Source organism: Brachionichthys hirsutus, chromosome 7 (assembly GCF_040956055.1).
Source record: "Brachionichthys hirsutus isolate HB-005 chromosome 7, CSIRO-AGI_Bhir_v1, whole genome shotgun sequence".
NCBI classification, from domain to species: domain Eukaryota; kingdom Metazoa; phylum Chordata; class Actinopteri; order Lophiiformes; family Brachionichthyidae; genus Brachionichthys; species Brachionichthys hirsutus.
Genome location: NC_090903.1, coordinates 9,748,752 through 9,770,435, shown reverse-complemented (window position 1 = coordinate 9,770,435; position 21,684 = coordinate 9,748,752). Strand labels below are relative to the sequence as shown.

At 40.0% G+C, this 21,684-nt stretch overlaps 1 protein-coding gene across 1 annotated transcript in view; it reads right to left on the bottom strand.

Annotated features, from left to right (window-relative positions):
• LOC137896042 (protocadherin-15-like) overlaps positions 1 to 21,684 on the bottom strand; it is an 88,064-nt gene that overhangs the window by 18,805 nt on the left and 47,575 nt on the right. The window contains exons 19-26 of the mRNA XM_068741572.1: positions 20,977 to 21,282; positions 19,687 to 19,917; positions 17,820 to 17,936; positions 14,752 to 14,892; positions 12,798 to 12,910; positions 4,117 to 4,226; positions 3,348 to 3,488; positions 1,438 to 1,565 (exon numbers count right to left, since the gene is read on the bottom strand). Coding sequence (XP_068597673.1) covers positions 1,438 to 1,565; positions 3,348 to 3,488; positions 4,117 to 4,226; positions 12,798 to 12,910; positions 14,752 to 14,892; positions 17,820 to 17,936; positions 19,687 to 19,917; positions 20,977 to 21,282 — 1,287 coding nt within the window. The remainder of the gene's footprint in view (positions 1 to 1,437; positions 1,566 to 3,347; positions 3,489 to 4,116; positions 4,227 to 12,797; positions 12,911 to 14,751; positions 14,893 to 17,819; positions 17,937 to 19,686; positions 19,918 to 20,976; positions 21,283 to 21,684) is intronic.

The following is a 21,684-nucleotide window of genomic DNA, read 5'->3' as shown; positions in this document are numbered from 1 at the left end:
ATAAAACTTAACAGGCTGTCCTACATCTGTATCTATATCTGTATCTGCCATGCCTGTATACAGGCATGGCAGATTGTGCCATTTCCTTGGAAAGCAGTGATGACTCTAAATATCTACAGACCTATCAGGGGTCTGTCTCTTCTGTCAGCCTGAGATCCAGACTGAGAAAGGCTGGCTGTGTTAAGCTGGGTTCTTATGATGAAGTCCTCACTTTGCTGAATTGCTCAACATTAAATCTACCGGCTTGCTGCTCAGTCTAGTGCAGGAGGCTGTGCTTCCCAGAGGGTTTGCCAAAGACCATTATTTATCTGACGAAAGGGATGATGAGCGCGAGTGTGTCTTTCCCTCTCTGCCTGTCTCTCAAGCTGTGAGACAGTGGAAGGACGAGAGGATGAGAAGGACAGCCTGCTGGCTCTGAGGACACCAGAGACTTTGAGAAACAAAAGTATAGTTATTATTTTTATTTCATATGTGTATATATTTGGGGTGCCTTGGAATCTCTGTCCAGGGACAACAGATGTAAAATAGCCTTTTGGCTAATTCTGGCACATTTACAGAAATGTTTATTAATGTGCGCTGTCCCTGTTAAATAAAAGAATAAATAAAATAAAATCAGTGTGAATGTTTCAAACTTGTGATGCCTGGAAGGGATGAAGGTGTTGAAGTTGTGTTCTTTGGTACGGGACTGCTCCCCATAGTTGGCAACCCCTGAACCATGTCCTCATTGATAAAAAAAAAGAAGAAAGCTGTACACAAACAAATACATTTAATTTCAGGAATGGTTAAATGGATTTTTGGAGAACAAATAAAACAAAGGCAGGAGTGAGGGTTCGGAGACATGCGATGTGGTCTTGATATTGACTGGGATGCTGGCAGTTCATCTTAGGGTGGAGTGCAAATAATATAGAAAACATTTTGAACTTATTATGAACATTTTTGGTGTTTTGGGGATTATTTGTACCCGGAGGTAGACTTGTGATTATCACAAGATAATCACAAGTCTACCTCCGGGTATAAATAAAGTAACCTTGAACCTCGCATTGTATTGTTTTTTTATTTTATTTTGCACACTTGTTTTTGTTTAGCTATTGTTCAAAGCTGATGGTATAATTTTAACAAGGAACTGTTCCTGTCATGCAATATTATTATTAATAATGACAAGAATAGAAGATTAATGACACCTGATCTGCAGAACACATTTCATGAGCACAAATAAGTTAGTTAACATGACAGCCTCCTTTACTCTTTAGTAAAATGTACTCAAATCAAACATACAGCTATGCTATAATCTCTTATTAAGATTCTGTTAATCACACATAAGACTCTCCAATCACACAACTGCTTACATTTGTAAACACTTTTAAAACACATTCTCCGATCGGCTTTTAGGCTGAGCGTTGGAGGCCTGGGGGCATGTTGAAGATCATGTTTACTTACCACTATCTTTAGCACCGAACTGAAGATCTTTGTGTCCTCTGTCACACCTCCAATGAAAAGCATCCTGGAGAAGATGGGAGGGTGGTCATTCTCATCTTCCACATCAATGAACACCTTGGCTGTGTTAGCTGCAAAGACACAATGCAGATCCAATATGTGCTGCATTTGTTATAGAAGACTGAGTTAGGACACCACTTTAGTCTAACTTCAGATTGTGGACTCATGTGTACCCGATAAATTGGGACACTCAAGGCCAAAAGTGTGAAGTTATCTGAAATGGCAATGATGAATTGTTTATTTTAATTTTTATGAATAAAAATTTAAATAAACAATTAAAAACGAGACCTTCAAATCACATCCAAGAACGTTTTTAAGGTGAATTATAAGTGAGAAGATCACCATATTTAAAAAAGAAAAAATATTTATGTCATCTGCTGATGGCTTAGTTTACAGATTTTGAATCAGTTTCATGTATTTATGTTGAAACTGCAGAAATGAATTTACTTACCTTAGCTTTAAAATCTGATTAACAATAATTTAAGAACATTCATTGTTCTGAAGCTGAAAACATTGAGTCAATAATGAAATAATGAAATTTATTTTCTTTAAATTGCAGCACATATTCTGAAAAAAATGCATTTTGAAGTGCAAACATGACTCTCTGCTCCCGTTAGATAAGTACGACTGAAAGCGCTTACGTTCTGTTTATTAACCAATTAGTGATAAAACACACTGAGTGAAAGAGGGCTCTGAATACTAAAATGATGATGAGACACTTTCTACAAGTGCAGTATTATTATCTTTAGTGAGAACTTTGCTTTCATCACAACTAAGTGCAGAACAATGCCATCAATAAAAGACTGAAATGTTTATTGCCAAGCAATTGTCACATTATTAGGAATTGTAGTTTCAAAGACATCCCATAATCAAGGAGTGATAATATCCCTGGAGTTAGAGAAAATGCTGTGAGAAAGAAATTGTGAAAGAGACAGACTATCTTCTCTGTCTTCTGGCCATGTTTGAGGTGTCAGAAGATTTTATCATGTCCCTTACTTTGAGAGGATCCAGGACAGTTTTTTAATTCCTCTTTTTATTAATTTGATTATTGTTATTTAATTAAATGGGTTTATTTCATTATTCTAGAAATTACTCAGTATATATCTCATGATGTCATTATTCTTGCCAGATCTTTTTTGCTTCTATCATCTTTTATAATGACTCTTTTTATTTTATTTTACCAATCCAACAACTAATGCTGTTGTTTTAGTCTATAAATGGTGTGCATTCGTCTCTTAATGCTTTTAAAATTTTCTTTAGTTAAGCACTTTGAACAAAGTGCAAAATGTTTGAACGGTACTACATATGGAAGCTTGACTGATTGAGGATTGGTTGATTTATAAATTACACCTACAGTGTAGCATAAATATGCAGAGCACAAATTACTGCAACACAGCAGTCTAAGAAAAGACGTGCGCCACCCTGCACCATTTTTCAGCATAAACATTGCTTATTTATCACTCCTAAAAATGCATGGAAGACATGCGTCTAACCGAGAAGGGTTTGTCCCTAAATCACAGTTATTATGAGAATGCATTACAACGCTGCATTATGTTAAATTACATCTTACTTTGGATTGTCCTATTTGTTCCCACGTATAAACATTAAACACTCTACACACAGTAGACTCCAAGCCTCCAAGTTAAGACAGATGATAACAAAAGACGAGGCAGAGGGAGTGAGTAATTTATTTTTCTCGGTTACCTCAAATGGATGGAGGGTGAAGTATGAACCCAACTGGCAGTTAGGATTCATCCATCATTTTTGCACACCTTTGTTACTGAGATGTCTGGAAACAAGCCTGCTGATATTCCACCTAAGGCACGGTGGAATATCACCACCATCGTTCTTACTTTTAGAAGGCACACGCAGGTTGGACATGACAACCACGATGGAATCTGCCTGAACCCGGAGGACGTAGGTGGTCACATTTTCATAATCCAAAGGTTTAGCTGTGGAGATGACACCTGTTTTGTTGTTCACCCGAAAATCACCTAAAATGAACAAACACGAAAAGTTATATTAAAAGGCCTCTTTTTTTTTTTATTAAAATATTTTCTACCGAATTATACAGCGCCTATGCTTGTTTGCGCTCTTGCTAATTGAAATGTCTTTATATCAACATGTAAATGCGCCTGCATGTACAATTGAACTCATTTAAATTCCTTCGCAAGATATTTTCTCTTCAAGGAGATTTGATAATTAAGTGAAGTGCAGTGATGACTGGATACCACTTTGCATCAGCATTGTGAACAAACATCTACACGCTTCTAGATTTTTGCGTCGGCGTAGGAGAGGATGAAAAAAATGCCTTGGATATGTGATGTGCTCACAATTTTGAAGACAATGCAATTGTGTTTTTTAACAAACATTATGAAATCTGATTGCACACAATCTTATCTCATTAAAAGTAACCTTTCTTTCAATTTTCATCACTGGATTAGAAAACAAGGAAGAATTGATTTGTGCTTCAAACACAGCGATGCATCATACCTTGACAGTGATTGACAGAAGTGCAAAATGAAAACATTCTATTGTATTGTAAGTGAAATTGAAAACAAATATCCATCATCTTTAGGATAATTAACAGTTGTCTAGCCAAATGCGTTTAATCTTTATTACCTCGTTCATTTCCTGCTACGATGGAGTAGAAGATGGTTTGGTTGATAGCAGCAGCTAGAATCGTCCCCACCGGGGTGCCAAGTGGAGCCAGCTCACTAACCGGAGGAAACCTGGAAAGCCGTAAACACAAACAGCATTTAGACTCAACGAAGCCACTTGACTTAAAGCTAGATATTCCAACAGGTAAACAAAATGTTGCCATAAAGTAACTACAATTGTATATTTCTGATCTTGCTGTTTGATTTGAGTAACATCTGGATTCAACAAAATAATATTTTATATTGTGAGTGAAATCGTTGCCCTTAAAAAAGTACATTATGTTGATATTCTGCTCACTTTAGCTTTATATCCTCTAAGGGAACAAAATGTAATTTGGGGGGATAATTATCATAAATAATACTGCTGCTTGTACCGATGGGAAATATCCCTAGATACCCAATAATAGCTTTGCTGAACAGATAGAACACAAACGATGGGTTCGTGTTAGTCTGTGTTTTGTCCTTTGAGCATGCTGGTGAGGATGGCGCTGACATATAAAAGAAAGATTGAATTTCTCTGCTAAGCATTTGGTTCAAATCTCCACTATGGCCATGAGAGAATGAGGCTCAGGATTCAAGCAGCTGAGCAGAGGTTTCTCTGTAGGGTGTCTGGTTTCATTCAAAATGATAAAGCGAGGAATTTGGCACGCCGCTGCTCCTTTGTACTCAGGGTAAGCTGAGGTTGTTTCGGCTCTTTGCGAGGAGACCTGGGTGTATCCAGCGCAGCAGGGTTTACCGACACAAATAAATGAGAGGAGACATCGGGGCAGACCTTCGATATTATGGAAGATCTCGATTCTTCCATTTCCTCAGTGCTGGGGTTTTCACCAAGATGAGACGCTTTGCATGGGATAAAACCGCTCTTAAAGTAGGATAGGAAAGTGAGAAAATATGGGGGGAATGCTGTTTTTATGGTGGTGGGAGCAGAAATTCACAAGATATTATTTTTTACTTCATTATTTATTCAGAAAATTGTTTGCATTTTTCTTGAGCAGGTTTGAGCACAACTTTCCACCCAAAATATAACAAATGAAATCGGGTTAAAAATACGACTAAGAAAAACTAAAGATTTCATCATAAACACACCAAGATTTGCTACGTGAACAGATTTGTGTGTTTATCTCTTGATAAGTGAGGTAAAGTAACCCTTAATGACTATACTATATGCTTGAGACCTACAAGTGGGTAATTATATACAGCAGGGGATTGTCACAAAAAGTATAGCATGTATAAATTGGCGGGAGCCCCGTCTCGGTGTAGTGTTTGTGAGGGTTGATTTAAGCTAATAATATCATCTGCCTCTGCCTCTCGCGAAGCGTCTCAATTCTCTCATCTCTGCATATGAGGAGTGTGTGTGTGTGTGTGTTTGCACATGCAAAAAGGCTGTGCCTTCTTCTGCAGTTTTCCTTTTAATCTGTTATTCACAGCAGTGGGAAGACATTTGTGACAACTCAGAGAAGTAATATTCATGCCATAATCAGTCAGCACATTAACTACAATGTAGTCAATTAGGTGATAAAAGGTTTTTCATTTTTGGGAGATGCTATTCTTCGGATTCAGAACATTGACAATTAGACAGCCGCAGTTCAGGTTTCTGAAAAAGATTTATTTAATGTGTTCATGTTTATTGTCTTTTTAACCCCTTAGGTCTAACATGTTTTTGACTGAAACATGTTTTGATGGCTACATTGCAGAGCCGCAAGAGTTTCAACAAGGAAAGCTAAACCAATTTGCCAGTGCGACAAGATGGAAGAATTTGATTTACGCACAAACAGAGAACGGTATTTTACAAAAGATTGCTCAACTGCTTCTGACAGTAAATAACAGTATTTGCTGCTCACTGGGGTAAAATACGTGGGCAGCTATAAGAAAATATGTTTTTACCGCTGTCAAAGTTTCATTGGCAAACAAAAGGTTCAAAGGGTGAGGTCCTTGAAGGATACCGACAGAAAAAAATAAAATAAATCGCTCCATGATAGACGCAAGAATTGCTTTCTCCGAAGTCAAACCAGTGCCAAGGACATCTCTTGGTGAGAATTATTCTGGAAAATAGGATGCATTCCTGTGTGCACAGGACAATACAGCGTGCCATTCTGAGAGATTCTATTGTTGACTACTGCATGTGCTGGGATGAAACGAGTGAAGCCTTTGAGTGGAAAAATACACGGCTTCTTATGATAACACCAAATGACTTGGGTTCAATTTCCTTCTAGGTGTACTGTTCCGCTTTTAGTGACTGATGTTTGTCACTGTGGCATCCGCGAGCAGGAAGGCATGCCGTGCGCCACAGCAATGGCAACCGATTCATTAATGTGGATGTCACATAAGTAGATTACGTGTTTGGTTCACAAACACGCTGACACGTGATAACAGCGAGGTGCTGCCCTGCCAAAGATATGACTGTCTATCAGCTATATAAAGGCACAATTCTTCAGAGCCAAGGGTGACACAACAGGATTTCATGAAATAGACATGCCCTCCACTTTTCAGCATAATCCATCTTTTCTGGATATTAACATCCCAGATATGTGGATGTCAATGGTTAGAGGAGACTCTAATACATTCTCACACACAGCATCTGTTCATGACACCTGTTACTGAGGACAGATTCAGATGAAGTGTGACTTATGACGCAGACCACTGATCAACAAGTTTATTATCCTGTCAGCGTTGACTAATAATCCTCAAAAGCCTTCTCTTGTTTTTCTTTCATTTCAATACTACCACCTGGGCCTTTCTGTGCCTTCATGTACTGATCACCATTTTATGTGAAGGTGAGAACGAATGAGTCTCATTTGGTCTTCAATGAATTTCCAGCATTTATGAGGTAAACCTTTGGTTGGTCTTTGAATGCCAGCTGGGTTTGCAGCATGGTTACCAAGAAGAGGGAGATATCACTTCCCCGGAAAAATGGATCTGCCTCAGGTTGTAAGTATAAGAAATGGCAAATGGGGTTGGGAAATGTGCCTATTAGGATAAAGGCGGATCCACATGCAGAGAGAAGGGCTGACAGATCGGATAGTGACGGCAGAAACAGACAGGTACATAGCGAGGTGTGTATTGCAGGTACATCCGACGCCACGGTGAAATGTCATAGAGAAATAATCACTACCCTCTTGAGTTGGCTGATACACTGATACTCGACGATACTAGAGAAAGCAAATAACTTGTGTGTTGAACAGTCAAATCTAACATAAAGTCAAAGAGTCCATTAAACATAATTCAACACGATGGGCATGGCGAGCAGGGCTGAAGCTGCTTCTCATTCAGGCAGAGAGACGGAGCGATAAAGGCTGATATGAAGGCAAGGGGAAGATGCAGACATGTCCACAGGCGGCAGCAGAGAATCCTGGTGTCAACATGCGAGAGGTTGAATGGAACACCAGTGAAAGGCACAGGCGGCTCCCAGGTGACAGCAGGCACATTGTCCCAGGGCCACTGGTGGAGTGATGGTTACGAGACAAGGCAGAGGCGGGTACACGTTGTCGTGTGCCACAGGGGCCACTTCTTAGCGAGTCAACCAGCTACCTCACATTCCCTCTTTATTCATGAACCGCAACAAGTGGTGAACGAGGGCCAATGGAAACCCAGGGAACTTACAAGCAATGACAGCGAAGCAATACGGTATGTAAATAATCCAGTTTTGTGTTAAATGTACTTTTAGTATGCTTTTGTTTTTCACACTATATTTACACTTGTATGTGTTATCTGTTGTTTAGATACGCTTAGTTGCATATTAATATAACTGTAGGCATGTAAATTTATCTGGTGCGGAGGAACGGATCAATCTACTTTCCATTATTTCTTAGGGGAAATATATTTTCGATTTTCAAACAAATCGGTTTTTGAACAATATTACTGAACGAATTATGCTCGAGAACCGAGGTTCCACTGTATATGATCGTTGAACTTAAAAACACCCAGCAATGATAGGAATGACAAAAAGATAAGTAGACAAAAGAGAAAACCACTGCTGTGAATATCTCATGTTTTGAATTATAACTGGAGGTATGAAGTCATGCAGCATTGAGAGCTACTGTGGCCCTTTAACCTTTGTCTTATTAAATATTTTTAAATTTCATGAGTAGTAAAAATTCAAATGAAAACGTATTCATTCCATTTAACTAGAACATTATAGTTTTAGACAATGGGATCTGAGTGATGAAACATTTTGCCACAATTATGATGAATACAGCTGGTCGGAGTTACGTTCAGAACACCCGTCGCTAAATGATTTAATCGTTAAACAAAACCCCTCACTGCACGATAACTTGGCCGACATTTTGTGCGGTCAAAATATATTTACCCCGCGATGCGCTGGCGACACTTCTGGAGTGTACCTCTCCTCTCGCCCATAGAAAAGCTGGGATAGGCTCCAGCAACACCCGTGACCCGCACATAGCTATAGATGAGACAATCGTCTCATTCACAAGAAAATGGATGGATGTAGCTTCTGAAAACAACATTAGCCCAAGCTATTATTACACACTGTAATATCTATGGAGGGTTCCTCAAATTCAGGAGAAATTCGACCTCCACCTCATGCTCTTTCATTTGCAAAACAACATTAGCAGATATTAGCTCAGGCTTTTTATGAGCTGCTGACTCACAGTTAAGAGGATTTTTCAAAAAAATAAAAATAAAATAAATATCCTGCGCTTGCAAGCATCTCAGCATCCAACACCACAGACACTAAGCAAGTATTCACATCAAAGTGTTGCATTCAATAAAACACACACAGGAGAAAACTAAAATGTTTACAAACCCTCGCCGGATCATGTTCCTCCCTGAGCTATTCCTCTCATCACTTATCTTGCCACAGCAGACCTCGTGGTTCTTTTGTATTCACAGTGAGCCATTTCCCTGACTTTCGCAAGAAAGAAAAAGTCTTCAATCAAAAACCTTCTGGGGGGGCAAGCTGGAAAACATTAGCGTAGCTAAAGAAACAGCAGTTCCTGTGCTGCCAGACAGTAGCAGCGTTCTGTACCAGCCCACAGCCCACACGTCCTCCACAGGGTCATTTAGCGCACACGAGGAGACTTGGCCGGTGAATGTTTGGATGCTGGTGGATGAAGGCTGTCCAAACCGGACCAGCAATGAGATATGCAATACGACATCGCACCGTGCCATGCAAGTACCAATGCCATCCTCCGTATTTTGCTGCCAAATTCCAGCTCCTGCCTAAATGATCTATGCTTCATAGCAATAATTCATTCTTATTTAATTAATTATATAGACATTTGTTGAATATTCACAGTCCCATGAGCCACTTCTTCCATGCATAGAAAACACAGCAGAGATTCCAATGTTCTGAACTCGCAAGCATTTACACCATCAAGGTCATGTGAAGATTAAAATGTTGTGTTCTGACATTATTAAAACAAAACAAGTTTCCGTTTAATTACACTAAACAGCATCTGGTTGACGTGAGGTATGCAAATGTGTCTACTTTTCTCTCTCCAGGCAGTTCCACATAAGTAATCACCAAATCCGAATAATTTCCCAGATGTAATTACAATTTGGATACAGACTTGAGCACCATCCAAAACTCAGTAAGTAAGTAAGATGTGATATTGCTCCGATGTGACATGAACAAGCAGTAGGTTGAGTGATGCCGCCTACATCCACTTCATTTGATGTTTACTTGGTAATAATTTTACAGTTTCATAACAGCCATTTACAGGCACACGAAACTTCAAACTGAAGTTAAGGTGTGTTAAATCTGAATACAGCACATAAATAAATTCATAAATCATTAATAACAAAGCAGTATTGTGAGTTAAATTATGTAAATTATGATTCCTTTAGTGTGTTCCCTTGCATCCGCTGTTGCTTTCATTGTCTAGCCAAATGCAAATATATTACATAGAAATATTCATTTTAATCTCAGTCTTTATGAATACTGACTGGTCAAATCCTGTTCTGAACCTCAGTTCATAGTAGCGTTACATTAAATAACACCATAAACTGTCCCTTGTCATCCATGTTTTAATGTCACCAAGCATACATTGTATATCTGAGAAAAGATTTCTTTGTTTATGTCAAAGCTTGCAGATCAGCTCATGCAGTACTTTCTGTCGCGCCATCACTCTCAGTAATTAAAAAAGGATATTGTTACAGCTGACCATTCTAGCTGGAAATTAAATCCAAATAAGATAATCAGTCAACAACTCACAATGCTTTTGATACGTTTTAATGAGTTTTGGGTAGTCCACACAAACCGTTATGGATGTTGATAATTATTTTGGAAAGTTAGTTTAATAATAGATTGTGCTACTTTTTCACGTTGACCTTTAGCTGATATTTGGGATGTGTGCAATGACTGTGACTCGGTCTTCTGTTAGACAGCCAAGTGATGCTTGCCTACTTAGCAGAGACATGTGAAAGGTCAGTGCGCTCATGGTGTTTGGAGGTTCAAAGCTCAAGGCAACAGATTCAAACCTGCGATTGAAAATCAATCATGCCCTTCAGAGATGTGAAAACCTTCCTACCAATGAATTGGAGGAGGAAGATGAGCAGAATAGAGTAGACATGTAGTTCGATGGATGTAGAAGGTTGTTTTTATTTTTTATTTTTTAACGGCTATGCAAGTTAGACAGTGAGTGGGAGCGGACTTGACAGCATATCATTTAACCGCAAGGAGATGAGCATATAAGAGTCAGCTATGAGCAGCTCTATAACTTAAACATGCCTAACAAAACAACTGCTGCAGAAGGGCATTCAATAAGAAAGCTGTGTGCTATGAAAAAAATACTCCACCAGACGTTTGGTGTATTTGATGAACAGAGCAGGGTTGAGCTGTTGTCTCCCTGTTCATTAATCTTAAGCGGTAGTTATTATTTTTTTGAATGCATTTTCTGTTAATCTCTTGTTTGGTTTTTTTTGTTAGTAACTAATGGTTGAGATGTCTAGTGTGGCTGGCTCATGGACATATTTCTATTTCAGGTACTGTACATCAATTTGTGACTCAGACCAAGGAGACCATCAAATTAACAGTGTCCTCAAACATGCACAGGAAAATAAACTCATGGCTCCAAAATTTGTGCTGTAACACATGCATTCATTTAAAAGCTTCTTACGCAATAATGTCGCATTTGTTAAAAACAATTGCTGCAGCCCTACACTCAGTGAAAGTAATACATATTAAGCCTCTTTCAAGCCATACGACTTGTGTTTTTTAATACTTTATTTGACATATATTCCTTGACAGGTATTGTAATATATATAGTAGCATGAATACATGCAGTATTGTGTAGAAGGTTTATCCCAAACTATTATTGTTTGCATTGGTATTAATACCAACAACATTTCTTGATACAAGTTCTAAATAAATAAATACAAAACACAATCATAATATTGGCAGCTGGCAGCATGCTGCTAGAGTAGCACCTATAGGATAAGTCATTTTGACCAACAATGAGAGGGAACCCCAGATTTCCTTATGACAGATGGAAGGGACCAGCCATAAAGCAGGAGCAAAAATCATTAAGTCAGCAGAAGGCCTACAGAGTTGTTTTAGTTGTGTGCTCTGGAGCTGCAGGCATAGTTTACCTGATTGCTGCTATAACTAACTGCCTTTGCAGACAGACAATATCTTCTGTGGACATTCAAAGAGTGATTTGTGCTCCTCAGGGAGAGACGAGGAATGAGGAGATAGTTCATCATAGAGCAAGCAGATTGGACTCTTTGCTGGAGTTGAACACCTGGCTCATGCTTTCAAACGAATCACAATTTAGAGTGGGCCTGCCACTGGGTATGTTTAGCACTGTAACACCATATAGTCGCCGCTGCCTATGGCCCTGACTTTCTCTGTGTTCCACTCTGGCAGGGCACTCAGAGCATTAATCAATGGATTTTTAACACGTGTGCTGTTGTGTGTATCAATCATTGAATAAAGGTGAGCAATGGGGGAATGGAAGCAGACACGCTGTTGGATAAGAGAGAATATGAGTGCAAGGATAACCACAAATGTCCACATATTAAGACTGACAGTCCATCCAATAGACTTTCAGAACATCTGACAAAAAGTCATACTTTTGTTCAAACAAGTCTCAAACAATATGTTGGAAGGTTTTGAATGTTATGCACCTGTTTGCGCAAGGCAACATTGTTGTAACCAACATTCTTTAATTTGACTGACATATAAGGCAGTAAATCTACTACTGCACTTTTGGCTTGTCCCCTGAGGGGTCGCCACAGCAAATAAGCCTTTACTTCCTGCATCTCTCTCTCGCTCTGCTGTTTAGTCACTTATCCTGGTCAAAAGAGATATTTCATAAAGAAACATATTGCATAGGCCTTGGTAAGAAACCAATGTAGTTTACAGGAGTGATGATGTCTTGCTGCATCTATCCTGAAGCCCGATGCATGTTAACACTCAAATCTCCTTTATCTGCCTTGTAAAGAAAAACAAAGAGCCTGACAAATTCAGAATCCAAACTGGGGTAACTTGGGTTTCAATATTAATCAGTCATTTTGAGATGTCATCACAAGTGTAAGTCATGGTCTTCTTACGATACAATTTCTCTTTCCTGAAGCTTTTCTCGTTACATCTTGTGGTATGGTGCGATAAACAAAGCAGCAGATATTTATGTGTTTACACACTGAGGCTACTGCGTTCAGAGCAGCTTAAAGGAGACACACCTGTATTCCTCCTGGGTGAAGATTGGAATGCGTGACGGCTGAAGGACAGTGATCTCCACCAAAGTGCTGTTCGACTTCACCGGCTCCCCATCATCAAAGGCTATCACAAACAGCTGCAGCGGATGAGAACATAGACGAGCAACACATTGTCAAAGTCAAGCATAGATAAGCATCTGAAAGACATAAAACACTTTTTGCTTTCCCCAAATTATTTGTTATTTTTTGGCCAATATCTTTTTTTCACACGCGAAAAACTGACCTCATTCCGATTTTCTATCATACAATCGGCAATGTCAGATTATTCCGAACTTAATTCAGCCATAATCAACAAACGGTCAGCGAAAACTTGCATGAAGCTGTTAGAGGAAGTTCATCAAAATATTCAAGATGGCGACGGCAAGCAAAATCAGGACGAGAAAAGACTTAGATTTGTTTGAAGCTGCTTCAAAAGTACAAAATCAAGGATATACAATCATATGAGAAGGAGTTCAAGTGGGTCTGTACATCTCAACAAAACAATCATAGTATTTCCTGTATTTATTGCTTCACGGAGATCGATAACCAGATGAGGAGGCATTGCAAAACATGAAACTTAAAATTTAAACCTTACCTCATTATGAAGTAATCTGCAATTTTTTCAAGAATACTCTAACAAATTTCCGAACACGTTACAATATAGGTTTCCTAATTTATTCCAACCCTGTGATGTGGTGGTAATATGGAATAGGCTTTTCAGTCTCAAAATATGCTCAATGTCCAAAAGAACCCACCTTTCTTTGATTAGGGGTAAACAGGATTGTACTGTACACAAACATGTACCTGTTAGACATTCCCAGGCCTTTTTGTAAATATATTAGGCATTTTAAACGAGTAAAGCCTGAACTGTGAAATAATTTCCATAAATTTCTATTTATTTGAAACTAAATTGTTAATTGAACCTTTTGACAAATAAAAATGTATATAAAATAAATATATATGAATTTACATATCTATTAATTTGTATACTTTTTTATTACATCTGTCATTTTTTATGCATGCAAAATGCAAATGTCTGATTATCAAATTTATGATGTAGAGCTCTCAAAAAATCATGTATTAAATGCGATACCTTTGGCATTACAGGGTTAATTGAAAAGAGCAAGTGCAAAGCCCCCAGAGAGAGCAATGGCGAGTATAAATGTATTGATCGGCAGTCAATAACAGTGGAGAATGAGACCTGCACATGTGTTTTAATGCAAGGTCCCTTCAAGTCAGGGGGAAAGGATTTATGTCAGTACCACAGAGTGACTCTGTTTAAGTAATGAGAAAATTGATTAACTCTGCCCAAAGACAGAAAGACATGATCAATGAGACATTTCAGAAAAGACAGTAACAATGCCATAAAAGTGTTTTTAAAAAGGCAATATGCACATATAGAACCTGCTGATCTTCACTGCACCTTAATTTACATTAAAACATGTGAAGCAGAGGCGTCAACATCAACAATGACGAGTAGATAGTGTCTCTGTGGTGTAAAACAAATCTACACGTCAAATATTGAAGCTAGTGCCACCGATCACGGAGGCACACACTCTGACTCCAGCCTTTAATTAGAAAAAACAGTTTAACATTTACCAAGTAAATTAGGGCTTTATTAGGCGAGCAGCGCCCTGAAGCCATGTTTACATTAGCTGATCCACATCACATCTTTCATCCTTGCCCCTTTGAGGCCAGAATGTCCAATAATAATTATGCAGTTCGACAGAAGAGCCATAACAACCAGTCACAATCCCCACCACTACCAACCCCCATGTAGCCTGTCATATTCATGCTATTGTTCATTTAATTGCCATCTGTGTTCATTTAGGGAGGGGGGGGGGTTCGTGCAAATTCCCTAAAAGCTCCTTGACTCAAAGTGTGCCTGGCTGAATGAATAACAGTAAGCAGTAGCTCAACATTAATCACCACAACTCACCTTAAAGGTGACACTGGGCTCTTCATTGAGGTTGACCTTAGTGTTGATGATGCCAGTGTCCTCCTCCACATCAAAGATGCTTCCGCTATAGGGAGACCTGTCCAGGTCCACTCGGTAGCGGACAAAACTGGCTGGAGTGCCCTGGAGGAAGGAGAACAAAGGGCATGAACCACGTCAACGCGGAGACGCTTTCATCGACTGGTGGCCCCGGAGGTTTAATCCTAATACTACTACTACTAGCGACCATGAGATAACAATTAATGTGCATTCAACCAAAGTGCTTTCTCCGTGCAATCTGAAAACATTCCTAATATACACCCCCCCCCCCTCATCAGACAAGCAAATATAAATTCACTGTCATTTATTGATTTAGGCTGTTACCCTTTTATTTTGAAAAAAAAGAAACAAACATCCCCCATTCCACTCACCATCTTTTCTCCAGGGTAACACACACTTATATGAGAGAGCCTGGACTTTCATATGACCCACTGATTAAAATAAATCATGGTTCCTGATTACTAATCATCTCTGAAGTTTATCTTATCTCCGCTCAAATTCAGTGTAGCTATTAATAAGCTTTTTTTTCTTTAAAGCTGTGCTCCCTTGCGCGAGCTGATTTTTGCTCTCCTGGGCCAGGGCAAAAGCCCGGGGCTCCAGCAGGATAAAACTAGTGCCAGCACTGCTTCCCTGGGGAAGCTAACTCACATAAATGTGTCTAAAAGTGGTTGCAAAAACTATCTGAGGGAATTCACTGAGGGGATTCTCAGAAAAAGGGCCTACTTTGTTTTAAAGCTTTTTAACTTGTTTTCTAAGATGTAATGGAAAAGATGCCAGGACAGGAACATTAATTAAAAACGCCCCCCAGAGAAAAATCTAATGCCGTGGTGCCTCTCCACGATATCGTAGTAGGGATGGCTAAAACTGCTCAGGTCGAACATTAGTAGCAGCAGGTAGTCTGCCTATGTGTCACTTGGACACACAAAAGTGACAGAAAATACAATAATGACACAGATTCATTGCTCATAACGCTGGTTTTCATTTCGAGTACCGTTTCCTGATGCATGAACCTCGGTTTCACGTATGTACAGAATAAAAAAAATACACACTCCAGCCCATTATCGGCAGCATCGACTCAGTCGGCAACGATATTGGGAAAGACCCTTTGGAGGGAAGTACGTTACATCACATCCAAAGTCACAACACGGACCAAAAGCCGGAATATGCACCGGATCAATCGATGGTATCATGACAGTGACTCTTACTGCTCACTAGCATACCCATATGGGAAAATAGTGGAATACAAAGCACATCTACAAAGCAGGCTCAGCACAAGTAAACTATAAGCTTAACCGCCCTCCACCATTCATACAATGAATCAAGATGCTTTCGAGTCTGTGGGACCGTAATGACTGTTCTATATCGGTGAACTCAGACTAGTTTAAATATCTGGACTCCACAGCAGTCAGCACTGAAGAAGCCTTTTGGATGAGAGGGGTGATGCCTTCAACCCTTAAACAGAAACCCAGTTGATTCAGGTTCAGCATTCAAGGTTCCTTAATTAAATTTAGTTTGAAGTGCACCATTTGTTTGGGCTTCATTTCATTTCTGATATTAAATATGGTTTTATTTACATTGTCAGTTCATGATTTTAAGAACAAGCTCATGAACACAACAGCAGCAAGGTTTGAACTGTGAGAGCAAACAGCAGAGTCAACGCCAGATTAAAACCTAATCTGGCGTTGTGGAAGGATTAATGACTAATTTCAGCAATAAACTTTCTCTGCTGTGAACTCTGCTGACAGAGGAGTAAGCCTTTTATTTTCCTGCCACATGTATTGGACTAACTCTCGGGTTGAATAAAAAATTCTTGCTGGATGATTTGACTCCTTGCTCGTCTTATTTCTCATTTTGGCCAATATTAACAGTGACTCCGTGGGGCTGAGTGGCACTGTCAAAAATACAGTCCCTTTTTTAAGCCATTTGTGTCACTTCTCCCTCGTTGGATAGGTATTATTCCTTATTATATTATCATGCCTTATTTCCGAGATGTGCACACAAAAATAAGAATAGGAGCAGGAGAAGTCTCCACCGTTATAACCAAAATATGCACGGCTCATGTTTGTCACATTGAGACTATGAAACAGCTCAAGTCTCTTCCTCTCTTTGTGTGTGTGCAGGTTTTTATGAGCCTGAGTAAGAGCGAAAGAGAACGTCTGCATGCATTTTTAGCAAGCTAAGCTCTGTTCACTCAGAGGTGTCTATGACAGGCACCCTGTCAATAAAATGCTTTCAGCTCCCAAATCCAGGTCAATGAGAGACTGGGATAATCGGTTCCTGTTAGGAAATCTAATCCCACTGTCTGTCAAAAGGCTTGGTGGCGTCACTCCCGTTGCTTCATGCATTGGGGAATCCAGGACCGTTACCAAAATGTAATCATCTGTTCCTGGTAACATTCCCAAGAGTTCCTGAAAATTAAGATCCATCCAGAGCTTTTTGAGTTATCTTGCTAACAGACAAACAAACAGAGAGAGACAGACAGACAAACCAATGCAAGCGAAAACATAAGCTGCTCAGCGGAGGTAATAACATTTTCTAATATCACTGTAGGCTGCTCTCATATCAGCTGTAGTCTTAACAGGTTGTCACAACCTTTCTTCTGCATTGTGTAATTTTGTCCCACCCCAACAGAATGAAAAAAATGCTTAAAATCTTCATAGCTCAAATCCCAGGAGAACCGGCTCAGATAGAGATGAGGTAAAGGACTGTGAGGAAACTGGCAGATGACTCACACAAGAGGAGATGCTAAACAAGACTCTCGCTCGATAAATATGAGCAGCACCGTGGCTCTAATGAGAGCATCTGAGTCTGGAAAGCACTTTTAAAATCACCATGTTCTCAACAGCAACGGGTAGAGGAGCTAAATATCACTACCCCAGGCTTTTATCTCCTCCGCCTTTATTAATAAAGACACGGGCAACATGTTTCATGTTCTTTGAATTCTTATCACCAATGTCGTACACAAAGCATGTACCGAATATACATTTTGACTGATGTATTTTTTAACTCACCGGAGGATCTTGGTCCTCAGCAAAAACAGTTGTGATCCTGGTTCCTTTCTCTGCATTGGGCGCCACCATTCCCTTATAAAGTCCTTGGCTAAACACCGGGGAGTAGTCGTTCATGTCCTAAAAAGAAGAAGGAAAATGAATATAGTTGTATCAGTTACATATTGTGGCTACTTTGAACAAGGCTGACTTCAGCGCACTTCTGCGAATGCATCTGCTGATGCTCTCTGCATGTTTAATGCAGGGAAGTGGGTTTCTGACTATAAGCATTTCAATGTTCTGGAAATAAAATTCCTTCAGTTTCATGTCACAGAACAAGTGCTTTTGTTGAAGTCTTGCATTTTTTAGGACCAACAGTTGGATTTTTATTTATTTGTTATGCTGGTCCTTAAAAATGCAAGACCGAAACATCGCAACGGGCACCCTTGTGTCTCATTTTGTCTCTGCTTTTTTTTGGTGGGCTTCATTAGTATTGTCCTCCAAAACATTGGATCTGTTTTTAATGACCTTCTTCCAACCTCACATAGCAAAGTAGGGGTGTACTGGAAATGAGGGCAGTGTCATTTCCAGTACACCTGGTTTACTACTTCCCAGCAGGCAACTGGGAATACCCCTCTTTCTTTTTACAAATAAACCCGACTTTTGCACGGCACGTACAATATGTGCACCAAAACACAACATTTAATCTCTCCACCACTGCACGCATTCCAACAGACAAACACACATTCGGTAGCACAGGAATAAAAGAAAGCGTCTGTGAGAATCATTCGGAACAAGACAATGCAGGGCACTCAATCAATCACCGAAAGGCATCCGATGAAAGAGACACCAACAGAACAATACAAGGGGAAATAAAACACAAGCAGCTTCAAAACATCCCTGTGGAGGTGTTGTATGAAGAAGAAAGCGGAATCAGCTCCATCTCTAGTCCCCGAGAAGCTGCACGAGTCTCTCCAATGTTTGCCATTTCAAACAAGCAGACATTGGTTTGATATCAGTGGCTGTAAGTTGACTTATCCTCGCTCCTTAGCGATGGCATCAAAGAGCATCCTTATCAAATTCACTCCACAGGTTGGCAGAGCACACGGCGAGGCTGCATCAATCAGCGTAAAACGTTTTCTTCCTTTCACATAATGAAGAGAACTGCAGACTTTCGGGCACGCATGTTCGTGGACAGATTTTGATGCTTATGATTTCACAACACAAAGGATGTTTTCATCAACAACTATTAGCTTTTGACACAACTGCTTTGACAAAAAAAAAAGATGTTGTGTTTTGGCCATTTGTTTACAAAATGATGAGCAATGTGATTTATTCAGATATGCACACTGCCTGCTATGGAAAGAAGAACACATGGCAGCGTCAGACTGTATGGTTTTTGGGCTGCAGACTGTTGTGGTTATAAACAATCCTCCAGTTGTAGATTTGACGTTACCGTTTTGTAAGGTGTTGATTTAGAAAGGGTGCAATGCTAACAATTGCCATGGCATGCGCATTACATTGCTGCCATCCCCTTTTCTTAATCTGTGTTTACAGAAATGTCGAAAATATTGCCTTGTGAACGTTTCAGCAAAAGTGTTTGAATGTAGACCCTTAAATCTAAATGAAGCTAATGAGAAAGTGAAGTGAAGACATCTGTCACTCAGATTGTCTTTGTCCTGGTGCTGCTATATGAGGATGAGCAGGCTTTACTAAGAATGTGTCTTAGTAAAGCAATGTACTTCACCTTTAGAGTGTGGCAAGCTATAAACTCTGGTAATGACTCACCACCTATTCCCTGACAGTGATGCAGCTCCTGAGGGACATTAAGCAGAGCTGGAAAGAGAAAAGACCAGCGAGATGTTAAGATGCACCGTCTGAAAGCTCTTACCGTGATGCGGACTGTAACAGTAGCCAGTCCTGGGGGCATGACCGATCCTTGGACGACAGCTTCTACTTGGAAAGTATAAGACGCTCCCATTCCCATAGGGGCCAGGTCCTCAAAGTCCAAGGTCTGCAGCACAGCCAGCTCCCCGGTGATGGCGTTCAGAGAAAACAGCTGTCCTGCCGATTCAGTCTTGAGACGATACGTGACATTGGAGAAGAGGTCCGAGTCTGACGCCTATGGGAAGGAAGCGGAAGGAATTGAATGGAAAAACAATTACAGTCCATTAAAGACATGCAAATGAAAAAGTAGAGTGATATAAAGCAAAAGTGGAAGAGGCACTTAGAGTTTTGAAACGATACATGCACAGCTACTGTGGTCACGGACACGATTATTGCTAGCTCTATTTTAAGCCTCCGTCTCGATGCTGCAGGGGCTATTGAAATCGATCACTGATGCATCCCGATCAAATTAGTCCATTAAGGAAAGTACAACTTTAAACGCTTCAGCAATGGGAGGTTATCAATGAAATGGATGCAGATACACATGACAGACAGAGACATATACAATCTACTGTATGGAGGTAATAACCTTTTTTTTAACGACATTCAGACATGAGAAAGAAAATTCCAACCACACAACTCATCTCAGTCTTCCTCACTATCTCACTTCTCCTCTCTAGGTGCCTTTCCAGTCGCTGTCATCCATTCTGTGTTGAGGTGATGTTGTCTGGGAGATTAATGGTGTCACAGTGACAGTGTCTGTCTCACACTCCTCACCCTAACCACCCCCCCCCCCCCCCCCCATTACTTCACATCTCTAAAACTCCTTTCCTGCTTCATCCTTCTAAGGATGATACTGCTCACAGTTTGCCACCAATCACTTGCCCTGCACTTTGCTTTTAGTGCAAAGAAGTGCAACATGAGACAACATTCAAAATCAAGAGCGTGACGTGGATTTCATAATTTGCTAAGTATTACATTGATGTTAGTCAAGATCAGTGATGCTCAGTATCTGTAAAAAGCTGGATAGGACTTGAAAAATCTTATCCTTTGGACCAACACTGCTCAAAGAGCTGTTGTTGCAGGTTTCTTTTTTCAGTGTATAGAAGCCTGTTTATATTTCTGCATGTGCCCATGTTTCCCCCTCTGGAAGCATTTTGACACAACAGTGAAACAGTGAATTCCTCGCACTTGATATAGAAGATGCTACAAGCCTGGTACTAGAACGTGTTTCAGCGGCCATGCTGCATTATGAAAGGGGAGCTATACAGGGATAGCACATACACATACTCACTCTTAGCTTCAGGACCACAGTTCCTACGGGACTGTTCTCGGGTACATTCACCACATACGTCTCCTGGGAGAAGATGGGGCTGTTGTCATCGATGTCGGTGACCTGGATAGCGAGTGTGAAGGTGGTCCTTCTTGGATCCACTGCCCCATCTGAGGCCTCCACCACCAGGTCATATTGACTCCTAAGTTCCCGATCAAGAGGCACGCTTGTGTAGATGCTGCCATTCGAGCTGATCACAAACAAGTCAGGGTGATTTACAATCCGGTAGTGTACTTGGCCATTAACTCCAGCGTCTGGATCTGTGGCCTGGGGAGATATAAAATAATTCCATTGTGGGTACATGAATAAACTCCTATATTGTTGTTTCTAATGCAAGTATTTTATTTGACTTGAGTTGGAGAGAGCTGACATCTGACAGTGTTGATGCAGTGTTCACAGATTCACCATTGAATGCAGTACATACTGTAAATCGATGGACGGATGGATGGACGGATGGATATTCAGTACTGTGCAGCCAGTGAATAACACATTTTAAAATCAAGCACAGTGGTATTTACATCTATGCAAACAGCTGCTGTGAATTTGATGTAATACAACAACCTGAAGCACTATGCCCTTTCTTTATCGTAACACCGTTCATGCATACAGATGAATCAGGGATAAAATCCATATAGCAAAGCTAAAACATGCATGTCTTTAGTTTATTGT